At 36.6% G+C, this 14,023-nt stretch overlaps 1 protein-coding gene across 3 annotated transcripts in view; it reads right to left on the bottom strand.

The window, feature by feature from the left end:
* Positions 1 to 660: 660 nt before the first annotated feature.
* LOC140756567 (oxidative stress-induced growth inhibitor 1) overlaps positions 661 to 14,023 on the bottom strand; it is an 80,475-nt gene continuing 67,112 nt past the window's right edge. For all 3 annotated transcript variants that reach the window (XM_073092091.1, XM_073092092.1, XM_073092093.1), the window contains 6 exons: positions 8,254 to 8,337; positions 4,530 to 4,727; positions 3,755 to 3,861; positions 3,052 to 3,215; positions 2,285 to 2,448; positions 661 to 1,535 (listed from right to left, as the gene is read on the bottom strand). In XM_073092091.1, coding sequence (XP_072948192.1) covers positions 729 to 1,535; positions 2,285 to 2,448; positions 3,052 to 3,215; positions 3,755 to 3,861; positions 4,530 to 4,727; positions 8,254 to 8,337 — 1,524 coding nt within the window. In that variant the 3' untranslated portion in view covers positions 661 to 728. The remainder of the gene's footprint in view (positions 1,536 to 2,284; positions 2,449 to 3,051; positions 3,216 to 3,754; positions 3,862 to 4,529; positions 4,728 to 8,253; positions 8,338 to 14,023) is intronic.

The raw sequence follows: 14,023 nt of genomic DNA, 5'->3' as shown, positions 1-14,023 counted from the left end.
AACTTTGTATGATATTTTTCTTATCATGATATGATTTCAGCTGTAAAATCATTTTAGAATAAACTATTGGTTGCATTGTGGCTAACATGTATACCTAAAATGCATTTAGTTCTACTATCACAATATTATAATTAGTCATTAAATTAGTTACTCTATTGTACCATATACCAATACCATTTAGAAATAAACTGTTTTTATAAATGTAGTTTCATTAAATTATGGTTAAATAAATAACTTTGGGTCATTAGAAGTTTGGGAATATAGATAGAAAAGATAATGAATTTGAGCAAAAAACTTTTAACTATATATTACCAATAGATCCAATGTAGTGTTGTGTATGAGTTATTAAATATCAAATTCATTCTAAAATGTTTGTCACATAGATATAATGTAGCAAAAAAAATCTACGTCTATGGTTTGTCAACTCTTAATAAATCCGAAATAGTGTTAGTTTGAACAGCTCAGAACAATAACTATACTAGTTGAATTGGATGAGGGATCTTGTATGAAATTCTCTTTGATTAGGATAACATCTAATCCGACATTATTTTTTTTAGAACGTAGAAGTATACTTGATGCTTACTTATTTAATTATAGTTATTTTATGGACTTTATATCATCGTATTACAAAGATAAATGTGCAAGAAATAAAAGTAAAGATGGGGTATAAAAAATAATTTATTATAAAAAAAATTAAACATTGAAACATCACAATTACGGGTGTCATGTCACTCTGCAGTCATTTTGGACTCCTTGTGTATGTGTGCCACTAGTGCCAATGCCCCTCCGGGAATGAACCTTATGAAATTGTCCGCTGTTAACGGCCCCAGAGCGTACATACCTTTCGGAGCGTTTAATAATTCATGAGTGCTTTTGTCAATGGCTATTGGGTTAGAGCGTCCGTCCACTGGCTTTTTAGGGTCAATTCCGAAGCCAATTCCACTGGAATATGGGTTCGTTGGCTGGCACTGACATACATTACTTTTCTCTTCACACTCACATTTCTCCAATAACCCAACATTGTCCGAGCTGCCAATCTTTGTTATCCCGTTCCGTTTGTTGCAATCTGGCACTATACACTTTGTGTTGGTATTACCATTAATTTCCGTGTAGTTCAGATACCTAGACTTGCAACTCTGGATGCTTTGTCCCAAAACAGCTTTGATGTAGTGCCAGTGGTTCTTCAGGAAGCATTGCCTTTGGTTTTCGTCCTCGATTTTCCGTTTTTCATCCTCGTCGATGCATTTGATGCAGTTTTTGATGTCCATATTGTTTATATTGAAGTTTGTTTGTAAGAAGAATAGGTCTGGTTTGGAGCCAATGAGCACGGCTATGAGACAGACTGTTATTTCAACTGTTTCGTTGGTGATTAGGTTTAAGAGCTTGACTCTTTTGAGACGGAGAGAGGTTTCTTTTTCGTTGATGTGGGTATCCTTGCTGCCGGGCACTGGGGTGATCTCAACTATCATGTGTTCAGGGTATGGAGTATAGTTCTGGTAGTTGCCGGTAGGACCGTCGATCATCATCTTGTATACCTGTTGATATAAATTATTTGATTATTTCATTATTATCAATCTTTTGGCTGAATCATAAGTTCACCTATTTTTTACGGATTTTATTGAAACTGATGTAGCTACATTATGCCTTATGTAAGTCAAGTTATTATGTTATTAGAAATCAAGATATGTATGTCTTTCTATTTTACTTAGTAAAGCATTTTTTATATTATATTTCGTCAACTGTGAACTTGGCTGAACATTAATTTAATTTATTGCAATACTTTTGTAAGTAGCCATAATTTCCATTTTTATTCATTTTTCCTTTTTTCCCTCTTTTTGTTGTCTATGAACTTGGACTATGTCGGTATTTTTATTGTTTTTTAGTTCAATTATCTTATAACAGAGTTTTGTATCATATTTTACTTCTGACTATCATAAAACCTATCAATAAGCCACCCACATGGAGTTTCTCGCGCCGCTTCTTCTCCATAGCGAAAGACCTTCCGAAGCGGTGGTAGTTTGTTGACTTTAAAAAAGTATTCTATATGAAGTTAAGATTAAAACTACTTCCCAACAATCCGGTATAAATATGTATGATGGTATATATTTTAAACCATGTAGCATGTAGTATGTAAAATATATACCATCCATATTTGTAGCGGATTGTTGCGAAGTAGTTTTAATCTTACTTTAAAAGCATGGATTTCCGCAAAGTAACGCCTGATACAATTAACTATATTATATATGAATCAATTTTGAATTAATGAGATTTGAATTGAACTCACATGACAGTAATCCGGATAGGCCTGCGGCGACAGTCTGGCGAGCGCGTCCGCCGGAGTCCTGTGCACGTGTCGCACGTCCAGCGCCGCGCTGCGAGCGAGGCGCACCGCGTCCGCGGCGCTCACGCCCGACCCCACCACTAGCACCGAGGGAGGCTTGTTGCCGGCTGGGGGTGAAAAAAAAACATTAATTATTTTAAAATAAATGAGAAATGCTTTCCCAAAGTCTTCAGTGATTATTATTACAGCAAGATACTAATACAATAGTGTAGACTTTCCGCTACTTGTCAAGAGATGGCGCTACGAGTATTATAAATCACGCTATCTAAGTTTTCTCAACTTCTTACATATATATGTATACAAATTCTGAAATGAGACTGTCGGAGCACAACCGCTTACCGGGCATGATTACAAAATCCCGCGGAAGATCTCCTTTAAAAGTTTGAAAATTTTATGAAATTAAATTAACCAATGAACCTTAAATTCATCTAATGATTTGTAGTCATTGTATGAACATTTGTAATTAGGTTTAAAATCTTATTCAAGACTAATAAAGTTACAAATGTATTGTTAGTTCTAAGGACTAAATCAGAAAATGCGCGCGTAATAGTACGGACGACGTCATTCGCTTTGTGCAATGTTTACGATGAATTGTCGTTGATTTTCAGCGCACTTTCGGGGTTTTAGTGCCAGTCAAAGTTTACTTACTCGTCATTATTTGGCGAATAAATGGCCATTCTTAATAACGCATCAAATAAGATAATACTCACGATGTCTGGCCAACAGTTGCAAGCCGCGTTGCACAGCAGCTAACGAATGCAGCGACTTAGCGGCGAGATGCGGCGGTAACGAGTTGGGGCGGTCCCCGGCGCCGGCCGCTAGCACCACGCGGCGACATACATAGCGGAACGGACGACATTCTGTCTTGTCATAGCTGAAAAAAATACATTTTCTGTTAATTTTACATAGCTTTAAAAAAAAGGAGATCGATCGACAAATATAAGTGAAATTGGTACTGAATACTTTTGTGTTTGCTTATTTATATATGCCAGTTAATAATAATCAAATAATCTTAATAAATTGTTGTCTATGCCAAAGTACAAAATTTGACCAGTTTTCTACACAATAATTCTCGAATATCAAGTGTCCATAATATGTTGTCTTTAGAGGTAGTATCTATTCGACTTCAGATAATCCGAACTGACCATGACCACTTATAATAAAATGGACTGCAAATTCTTTTAATACTACAATTTTAATTAAATTAAAAATTAAAGAATGTACGGACGCAAGGGATCATAAAAAAAAAACAAAATTAATTAAAAAACATATCCCATGCTCTACGTTCGTAAAAACATATAAAATTAAATAAATAGCAAACAAATAATGTATACTAGCAATATTAAACAGCACAGTCCTCATGTAAATCATCCCAAGAACCCGAAAAGAAGTATAACTTCAAGGATATCTTACCCGGAGACACAAAACAGTGCATTCCTAGGGCAGGCGGGCGCACAGGGCGGAGGACCGCGCGGCGCCAGCGTCACGCTGCTCACTATCACACCGCTACGGAAGAAACGCTGCAAATTCCAAATTATATCACTAATTAATTGTACATATATCTTACTGGTTTATAGAGTTCACAATGTATTATGCGCGGAGATTTCTATGTACTTCGTCTACGTATAATGCCACGTACGGTTACATCGGCTACGCGGTGCACTACGATGAATTAATCGGCTACGCGGTCTGCCACGATTTACGTATATTATCTACAGAGATTGAGCTACGTGTATTATGCATGAAAATCGTCTACATGATGTGCTACGAACAAGTTGATCGGTAACGCGTATATGTACAATATCTACGGAGATGGGGCGGGGCTATTTACTATATTATTTATGGAGTTCTCTACGTGTATTATAGACGGTGATGACAATGCAAGAGTTCATCGGCTACGCGGCGCGCTACGTAGCCCTGAATGGGTTACGCGTGTAGCTACAAGCTACGTGCATTATCTACAGAGATTGGTCTACGTATTACATTATATTTACTGAGTTAGCTACGTGTATTATGCACAGAGATGGCTACGTATGAGTTTATGGTCAACGCAGTTCGCGGTTACGAGACAGAGCTACGTATATACAGAGCTCGCGATATGTACGATATTATGCACAAAGATTACTAAGTTTAACGCTACAAACCTACCGTCTCGTCTACATAAATTCTAAATAGCTATGTAACCCACCTGTAGCCCACACGCGTGGACGTACCGCCGGCAGTAAGCAGCGACTGCTCTGGCGGGTAACCTCGCTGTAGGGGCGGATGAAGCGCTGCTGTGCGGCGGCAGTGCGAGCCATCCAGCCGGAGACAGCGTGCGCACACCCGCCGGGAATGTATGCCACGCGCCGCCCGGCGGACCCCGACCGAGAACCACATGGTCGATCTGGGGAGAAGACATCACGTTGAAAAGCTAATCATCATCAACCCATTACTGTCACACTGCTGGGCATGGGTCTCCCCTCAGAATGAGAAGGATTAGGCCAAAGTCCACCGCGCTGGCCAAGTGCGACTTGGTAGACTTCACATACCTTTGAAAACATTTTTAATTAGTCTCAGGTATGCAGGTTTCCTCATCACCGTTTAAACAAGTGATAATTAATTTCAAACACGCACATATCTTTTGAAAAATCAGAGGTATTTGCCTGGGATTTGAACTTCGGACCCTTCGATTTAAGCTAATGTTGTTGCTGAGTTAAGACCTTTTAACTAAGATTTTTTAATTAAGACCGCGCATCATAAATACCGATACATATTAAAAAATTACATGTTATAAGATGGCAGAACTCCTTTACAACAGTGGTTTATTATGACACGCTACACACAACACGGTTTGACATTACATGGATCTGACGACATCACGCTTTATGGGATATTAAACGGTTTTTTATTGCGATCTTTTACGACACGATCAAGTGTTGACGTAAAAAGCCGGATTTACTATAAAAATCGATCTCACTGTGACGTGATACTTTATTTGGGTTTGACGATAAAATAATATGATCTGGCGATAAGCTACTCAATACAATTTAAGTAGTAATGAACAATGACGTCATACATTACAAGATCGTAATATTGTCTCTCAGAATTAAAACAGGTTTAACCTAAGGATGTTATGGATGTGATATTTCGGATCTGGACACGGATCTATTGAAAATATATCAGTTTCGGATCTGGTTACGGACATGGAATTATTTCGGATAGGTTCGGATAAAATCGGTGACGGATACGATAATTTTGTCTAACAACAGCAGTGTTAAGCGCTGCTGTGTTCTGGTTTGAAGAGAGTGGTAAGGGAAATATACCGTTCAAAGGCGTTCCAGCTTAGTCCTCAGGGGTAGCGGCGTATCTGCGGCCGACCTCAGGTAGGAATATCTAACCCTATCTGGGGTTGATCACAGATGTCCATGGGCGGCAGTAACCACTTACCATCAGGTGGACTGCATGCTCGTCTGCTACTCCTATATTAACAAAATGCGTCGGCTTGCTCGGGCGAAAGCTTTTCATAATAGTATCATTTAGACTTCGCCCTTATCCGAATTATTCGAAAGTTTTATATCAGATTCGCTTATGGTTTCGGATATTTTGATCTAATATCCGCTAGTTTCGGATACGGATACGGAGCTACATCCCTGGTTCAGACTTAACCATAGTTAACCACATTAATTTATTCCTACGTCACATACCTTTGAAACGTATCAATGTGTGTTTCCTCACGATGTTTTCCTACACTATTAACGTATTGATAAATTGCTTTGTAAATTAAATTACATGAATTATGTACGTCAATAATATAAAAGGCAATGTGACAGTCGACTGATTCACTTATTATCACCCTATGGTGGAAATTTGAAATTTGGATGTTAATATTTCAAAAAAAACTTTAGTGGAATATAGGCAACATTATTCAGCAAACATTTTTTTTAATAATACAGGAGTATCAGACGAGCATGCAGTCAACCTGATGATAAGTGGCTACTGCCGCCCATGGACATTTGTCAGCAACCCCAGGTAGGATTAGATATTCTTACCAGTGGTCGGCCACAGATGCCGCTACCCCTGAGAACTAAGCTGGAAAGCCTCGGAAAAGTATGTGTCCCTTACCACACCCTTCAAACCAGAACACAACAGCGCTTAACACTGCTGTTATTAGGCAGAAATAGGTGACGGTGGTGCCACCGGAGTCGAACCACAGATCTACCACCGTAATAACGCGTATAGCATATAGTTATGTATATAATAACGCGTTAGAAGTTAAAGTCCGCGCCAAACTGCTATCCCACTCTGAAGTTGTTGCGAGCCAGAGTAGCGTAGTCACACAATTTGCTATGGCGACGCGATTCATTTCTATATTCAGAGCGGACTAGCAGTGTTACGCGGACTATAGACTATTAATAAAAAAAATCAATACTTTATAAGAATTATGTGAGAGCCATACATTTAGAACGCCTTAATCGGCATATTAAACTTTTGACTAGTGCACATCCTATATATTGTAACTCAAAAATTTACTAAATAATAATAATATAATTTATTCACCACAATTGCAGTACACAGTACAATTTTTAAAACTAAATATACTAAAATAAAAATTTAAAAAATAAATTTAAGAAAAAAAACAAAAATCACAAAAAAACAAAAATAATAACAAGAAAAAAATAAAGAAATAAAAACTTGAACAAAACAAACAAAAGGCAATAACAAAGCAAAGGTTATAATTATCTAGTGCTGTTTAAATAAAGATTATGAATTATGAATTATTATGAATTATGAATTATACTACACTATTTATTAAATATAATTCACCATTAAACACATTCTATTGAGTGTGGAGTAAAAGTGACGTGTGTTGGAACCTTGAGGTCTACTGACTCATGTAGCTCGCATTATTCCGGTATTATATACCATATTAATACAGCTTCCTCAACGGAAATATGATTTAATTAAATGTATGTAAACATCTAAATATATATAACTCAAAGGTGACTGACTGACATAGTGATCTATCAACGCACAGCCCAACCCACTGGACGGATCGGGCTGAAATTTGGCATGCAGGTAGATGTTATGACGTAGGCATCCGCTAAGAAAGGATTTTGATCAATTCTACCCCCAAGGGGATAAAATAGGGGATGAAAATATTACTTCGTAACGCGAGCGTAGCCGCGGGAAAAACCTCTTACACTTATATAATTAATGTAATTAGTTTTAGTATAAATATAATGTAAATGTTGTATTTAAATAATTGACAGCACATATTTATTTATCTCGTATATTCAATACGAGTGGGTGAAACTCGGTCTCTCAATCGGGGAATCCCAGCTTCATATCACAAACGCATCATTGATTTTTCAATAATTATGTGCATATTAGAAATTAATGATCACTTGCTTAAACGGCGATGGAAAACATCGTGAAGGGACCTATAAGTCTGTGAAGTCGAGTCTAGTAATTTACCCTTGCCAAAGTGGTGGACAATAGCAAAAATTTCAAAGGTGTGTAAAATCTAAAATCTTAGTCACCATGATGACCTAGACCCTTAATTTTAAAGGTGGTAGAACCCTTTGTGGTTCGACTTCGGCGGCACCACCGCCACACCTATTTCTGCCTAATAACAGCAGTGTTAGGCGCTGCTGTGTTCCGGTTTGAAGGGTGTGGTAAGGGAGACAGACTTTTTCGGGGCGTTCCAGTTTAGTCCTCAGGGATAGCGGCGCATCTGTGGCCGACCGCAGGTAGGAATATCTAATCCTATCTGGGGTTGATTACAGATGTCCACGGGCGGCAGTAGCCACTTACCATCAGGTGACCTGCATGCTCGTCTGCTACTCCTATATTATAAAAAAACAATTCTGAGATGAAACCCTAGAAATTGTCAGACAATAATGATGATGATTTTAATACTGTACACATACCTGTTTCTCCACATCATACTTCCACTCAATGAGAGAGTCAGCCTGGATGCCCAGATCCGCGCACGGTCTTAGCAAATTATCGACCTGAAAGCAACAACACATAATACATTGTATAATACAAGTATTTTTTTATAATATAGTAGTAACAGATGAGCATGCAGTCCACCTGATGGTAAGTGGCTACTGCCGCCTATTGACATCTGTAATCAACCCCAGATTAGATTAAAATCCTACCTGAAGCCGGCCACATATGTGCCGCTACCCTTGAATATAAAGGCGGAATGCCTCGACAAAGTATGTCTCTCTTACCACGGCGTGGCGAAAATTACAATTACAAAAATCAAAAATACATATTCATGATGTTCTTTAAATAATTAAAAATGATGAATAACAAGTAGGTTTAGGACACTATCCGGTTTATAAAAAAATAAATATCTACTAAATTAACATTTAAGAATAATTTGAAATACTTTTCACTGGCCATAAACCCATTGTATTCTATTCTAGTATAAACCTTTGACCTTTGGCATAACATTACATACACATACTCGCACTGAACGCTATCTTCATTTTCAGGGTTCCGTATGAGAATCCAGTAAACGAAGTGTAACTTCTTTTTTATAATATAGGAGTAGCAGACGAGCATGCAGTCCACCTGATGCTAAGTGGCTACTGCCACCCATGGACATCTGTAATCAATCCCAGATAGGATTGGGTATTCCTACGGCCACTGATGCGCCGCTTCCCCTGAGGACTAAGCTGGAACGCCTCGGAAAAGTCTGTCTTCCTTACCACACCCTTCAAACCGGAACACAGCAGCGCCTAACACTGCTGTTATAAGGTAGAATAGGTGTGGCGGTGGTGCCACGGCGTCGAACCACAAAGGGTTCTACCACCTTCAAAATTGCCAGGACTGCCGCCCATGGAAATCTATAATCAACCCCAGATCCATCCGAAATCGGCCACAGATGCGCCGCTACCCCTAAGGACTAGGCTGGAACGTCTCGGAAAATACTCGTATTTCTCCCTTAAAACCAAAACACAGTTAGGCAGAAACAGGTGTGGATGTGGTGCCGCCGGAGTCGAACCACAAAGAGTTCTAACCTTCACACCTCATTATGTGCATATATAAGTACATACACGTTTTTTATTCATAAAGATATGTAAATATATGTATAAAATTACAATAAATTAATAACCTTAACCAACTTTAACCAATATTAAAGCGACGAACTTTAAAGCAAAGGAAGGAAGCAAAAAGAAAACTGGTTTTAAGGAGCTAAATATATCAATATATATTTAGCTCCTTAAAACCAGTTTTCTTCGCATAGGAAATTAGTAAAACACATATAAATACGGTCAGCAACAAAACATACTAAATTTATATACGTAACACATAATGACCACTTTAATTGTCATTAAAATTGTGATTATATTATTTGTTACGTAACAATTTATTTCCATGATATCATCAGTTGCCGTACGGTTAACAAAAAAAACAGTTTTTATGTTTATATTAATTATGTTTCATGGTCGGGATATTACTTCATTCGTTTAATATGACAAAGGTATAAAATATTTTTTTTATACACAAATTAAACTATATGTTAGAAATAAACGGAATATGTGAAAGAAAAGTGTCACCCACGAGTATAGTCCGCGTCAAACTGCTAGTCCGCTCTGAAGTTGTTGCGAGCAGGTGTAGTCATACAATTTACTATTGCGACGCAATTCATTTCTATATTCAGAGCGGACTAGCAGCTTTACGCGGATATACCAAGTTACCAATTGGTAATAACAGGATAAAAATACATACCAACTGTCAATTAATCTGAAATAGTCGTATGTAAATGACAGTATGAAAGATTTTGTATGAAATCTTGACAATGTCCACTAAATTAAGCCCTATTAATTTCTTTGATTTCAAATAATGAAAATTGATTTTATATAATGAAAAAGTCACATCAGATATCTAATATAATAATAAATGTCACAGGTGAAATAAACTAGAATTCTATTTCATGTTGTCATTTAATTAGTGCAACAACGTATGAATTACTATAACAAATAAAACAAAATTTAATTAATTAATAAATTATTTTAAACCCATTGAATTTAATTCAATTGAACAGACTAATGTATTTAAATCCATTGAAAACCACTCAATTTTACAGACAGTAATGTCATCGAATTGAATCGTTGCATCTCAATGCAACACAAAAAAACTAGAAAAGGTTAAATTCAGTCGGTGATAAAAAAGTTATCTTTTTTGCTAACCATACCTTGACTTAGCGTTGTATTCAGGGTTATCACGTCCAATGAAATAATCACCTATACATAGGTATTTATTAATAAGATTTTTGTTAAAACAAATTGTGATTCGAATAAATCTAATACTGGATATTAATTAATTTATTAATTATTAATATTTTTTTATTTATTTTCTCTCCCTATTGGTCGGACATTTCGGAAATTGACCTTTACAAAATGAAAATTATTGTTGAATTGTTTTATTTTCGTGTTTTATGAAATCCACCATCTTCTTTTTGGTTTTAAAAGCGGACTTTCAACCAGGCTAAGTATGCCTGGTTGAAAGTGACCTCTCCGACAGTCTAATTTCGAGAACTAGTCAATAGGTGTAGAAAATGTTAAAAAAAAAGGTAAAAAAAATCGCATCAGAAAACCGGACATATAAAAGTTAAACCAGACACCTGTATACACCATGTCCGGTACGTTTAAACGGCAAACCGGACATCGTGGCGACCCTAACCAACTGGTTTTTTTGCGCCGTGATTCACGTGCCGCATTTTATTGTTGCGGTTGTATCTATATAACCAGTTCTAGAATAATCTTGGAAGCTTTGAATACGCAAGTCATAGTACCGTTGCTAAGGAGACACATTACACTTAATAGTTTCAGATTTATAAGGTGTTCTTATTAATAGTGTTTCCGACAGGAATTATTAAATTATTTTTAATAAAATAGAATTAACTAAATTCTAAATTTTGGTTAGACATTTATAAAAACTTTTCCACATATAAAATAAAATCATTCCTTTATTGTTACTAATATAAAATCGGCCATTTTACTTTTGGTTATTTTGAACAAATTGAGACCTTTTACCAGGGTAGGCCTGGGTAACGGCCACCCTCCGACAGTCTTAAATAGAAAATATTAAGAAAAAATTGCTAGCATGATGCAAAATCGTACGGGCTATCTCTTGTAGAAATGCAAAAAATCGCCACAAAACAATTGCCTGGCAAGTTAAACCGGACACTGTTGTGCAAACCATGTCCAGTTCGTCCGGCAAACCGGACATCGTGGCGACCCTAACTCAACTAGTTTTTTTGCACCGTGATTCACAAGCCGCATTGTATTGTTATAGTATCTATATAACCAGTTCTAGAATAATCTTGAAGGCTTTGAATACGCAAGTCATAGTACCGTTGCTATGGAGACACATTAATAAAATATAAGAGTTTCAGATTTATAAAGTGTTCGTATTAATAGTGTTTTTGATAGGATTTATTAAATTAATAATAAACGCTTTCTACACTCACAGACCCACACTAGAATTCCCTGTGCCGTGGGTGCTATAGACACACACAGAGACAAATACACAAACACCTAGACCCAGAAAGAGAAATCTAAATTCATCATTTAGAAAACAACCCGGGACCCTTTGCGCGTCAAACCGGTATAGTGACCGCTCCGCCACGCGGGTCGTCATAATCTTAAAGAGACTTTGAATATGCAAGATTTATAAAGAGTTTTAATTAATAATGACTTTGATAGGAATTATTAAATTAATGATCATAGCACGTCATTAAATTTTAGAACCTTTTGTTGTTGGATTCAGGAGGCACTATTTCTGCTTACAGCGGCAGTGTTAAGCGCTGCTGTGTTTTAGTTTGGAGGGTGAAAAAGAAGATAGATTTATCCGTGATCCAACTTCATTCTCAGGGGTTGCAACTTCTGTGGCCCATCTAAGCTAGAATTCTAATCCTATTTGAGGTTGATTTCAGATCACAGACATTCTTATTTGAGTTCTCAAGGCTACCAGCGCATCTGTGACCGACTTCAGGTAGGAATCTTATCTAATCTGGGGTTGATGACAGATGTTAATGGGCGGCAGTAGCCACTTGGTGGACTAAATACTGCGTGTCTAATATGAAATAATAGGAATGTCTTTACAAATTTTACTTCTACACTCATTCATTTAATCTGTGATTTGTCTTGTCTGTCAGTAGTAAATAAGAACGTTAGTTTGAAGTCGACTAAATTTTAGTTAGTTGATACTTCCGCAATGATACGTAGATATTACTATATCTACGTATCATTGCGGTAGGAAGCGCACCGCAAGTATCGTCACGGGTTGCCTAACGGATAAACCTCTGTAGATAACATTTAATTTATTTAATATATGAATACCACCGCAGTCAAAGCATATGATAATAAACTTAATGATAAATTATGGCGATCTAAAAATGCATGTAATAGGGATAGATTTCGTATAAAGTTATGGTCTAAACTTCAAATAAATTAAACGCCAGTAATTTAATAAGAAGAGGTTTTTGAATGGGAATTTGGCTTTTACCACGCTTTTATTAGCTTGAGCTGTATGTATGTAATGTATGTATATATGTCTGTCTTTGAACTCGATTTTTACCCAGTTTGAACAGTCCGTTAAATTTAAATTTTTGAACAATTATCAAGAACCGATTTTAATTATTTTATCCCCTTCTCCACATCAGCATCGTCAGTAATCAGGATAAACGATTTTCCTCGTGCGATTTTAGCGTGGTTTTTTAGTTTTTAAACCATAATTATTTACATAACAAGTAATTTTGGCAGGATTATGATATAAATTTACATGACGTCAAAACATAGAAAACCTTCTTTTTCTTTTTGAGCTTATTTACATTTATAAAATTCCTAGAAATAATTAAATCGATTTTTAATTAAACTTCAGCACAAAGACAAAAATTAAAATAATCTAAATGTTAATCCAGAAGTATTTTGGTTTCTGTGAAATATCAAAGAGACGACCGTAGAGCCGAGAGGCAAACTTATATCATATTATCTATAATATATCGGAAGTGCATGTCTGTTTGTTTATCCGTATTGATTTGCAATGACAAGTTCCACATAATGTTTATAAATAAGGTCAAATTGATTTGTTATCAGCTTATCAGATACGACAAAGTAGGCTTATTATCTTCGTTCATTTTATTTTCACCTTTCTTTTATTTTTCCATAAATATTGTAATATATATTTTTTTATAATACGGGAGTAGCGGACAAGCATGCTGTCCACTTGATGGTAAGTGGTTACTTTCGCCCATGGACATCTGTAATCAACCCCAGATAGGATTAGGTATTCCTACCTGAGGTCGACCACGAATGCGCCGCTACCCCTGAGGACTAAGCTGGAACGCCTCGGAAAAGTATGTCTTCTGTACCACACTCTTCAAAACGGAACACTGCTGTTATTAGGCAGAAATAGGTGTGGTGATTCTGCCGCCGGAGTCGAACCAATAATAGTTCTACCACCTTGGAATTTTTTATAATAATAACTAGTGTCTCGGATCTTTTTACGTATATTCTCCATGTACGTTATAATGTTAGGTATCGATAAGTGGTGTCAAAGGTTTAATTAATGGATGGGGTTCAATTATGTCTTATCGACGTTTTATGTGTGTCTATAATGACGCGTGTAGAACTAACCTTATTGGCTTTTTACATTGCAACTATATAGCAAAGCTAATTA

The sequence above is a fragment of the Epargyreus clarus genome, unplaced genomic scaffold, assembly GCF_041222505.1.
Source record: "Epargyreus clarus isolate Ecla_fem2 unplaced genomic scaffold, WU_Ecla_fem_2.2 ptg000035l, whole genome shotgun sequence".
NCBI classification, from domain to species: domain Eukaryota; kingdom Metazoa; phylum Arthropoda; class Insecta; order Lepidoptera; family Hesperiidae; genus Epargyreus; species Epargyreus clarus.
This window is presented reverse-complemented; position numbering and strand designations above follow the sequence as displayed.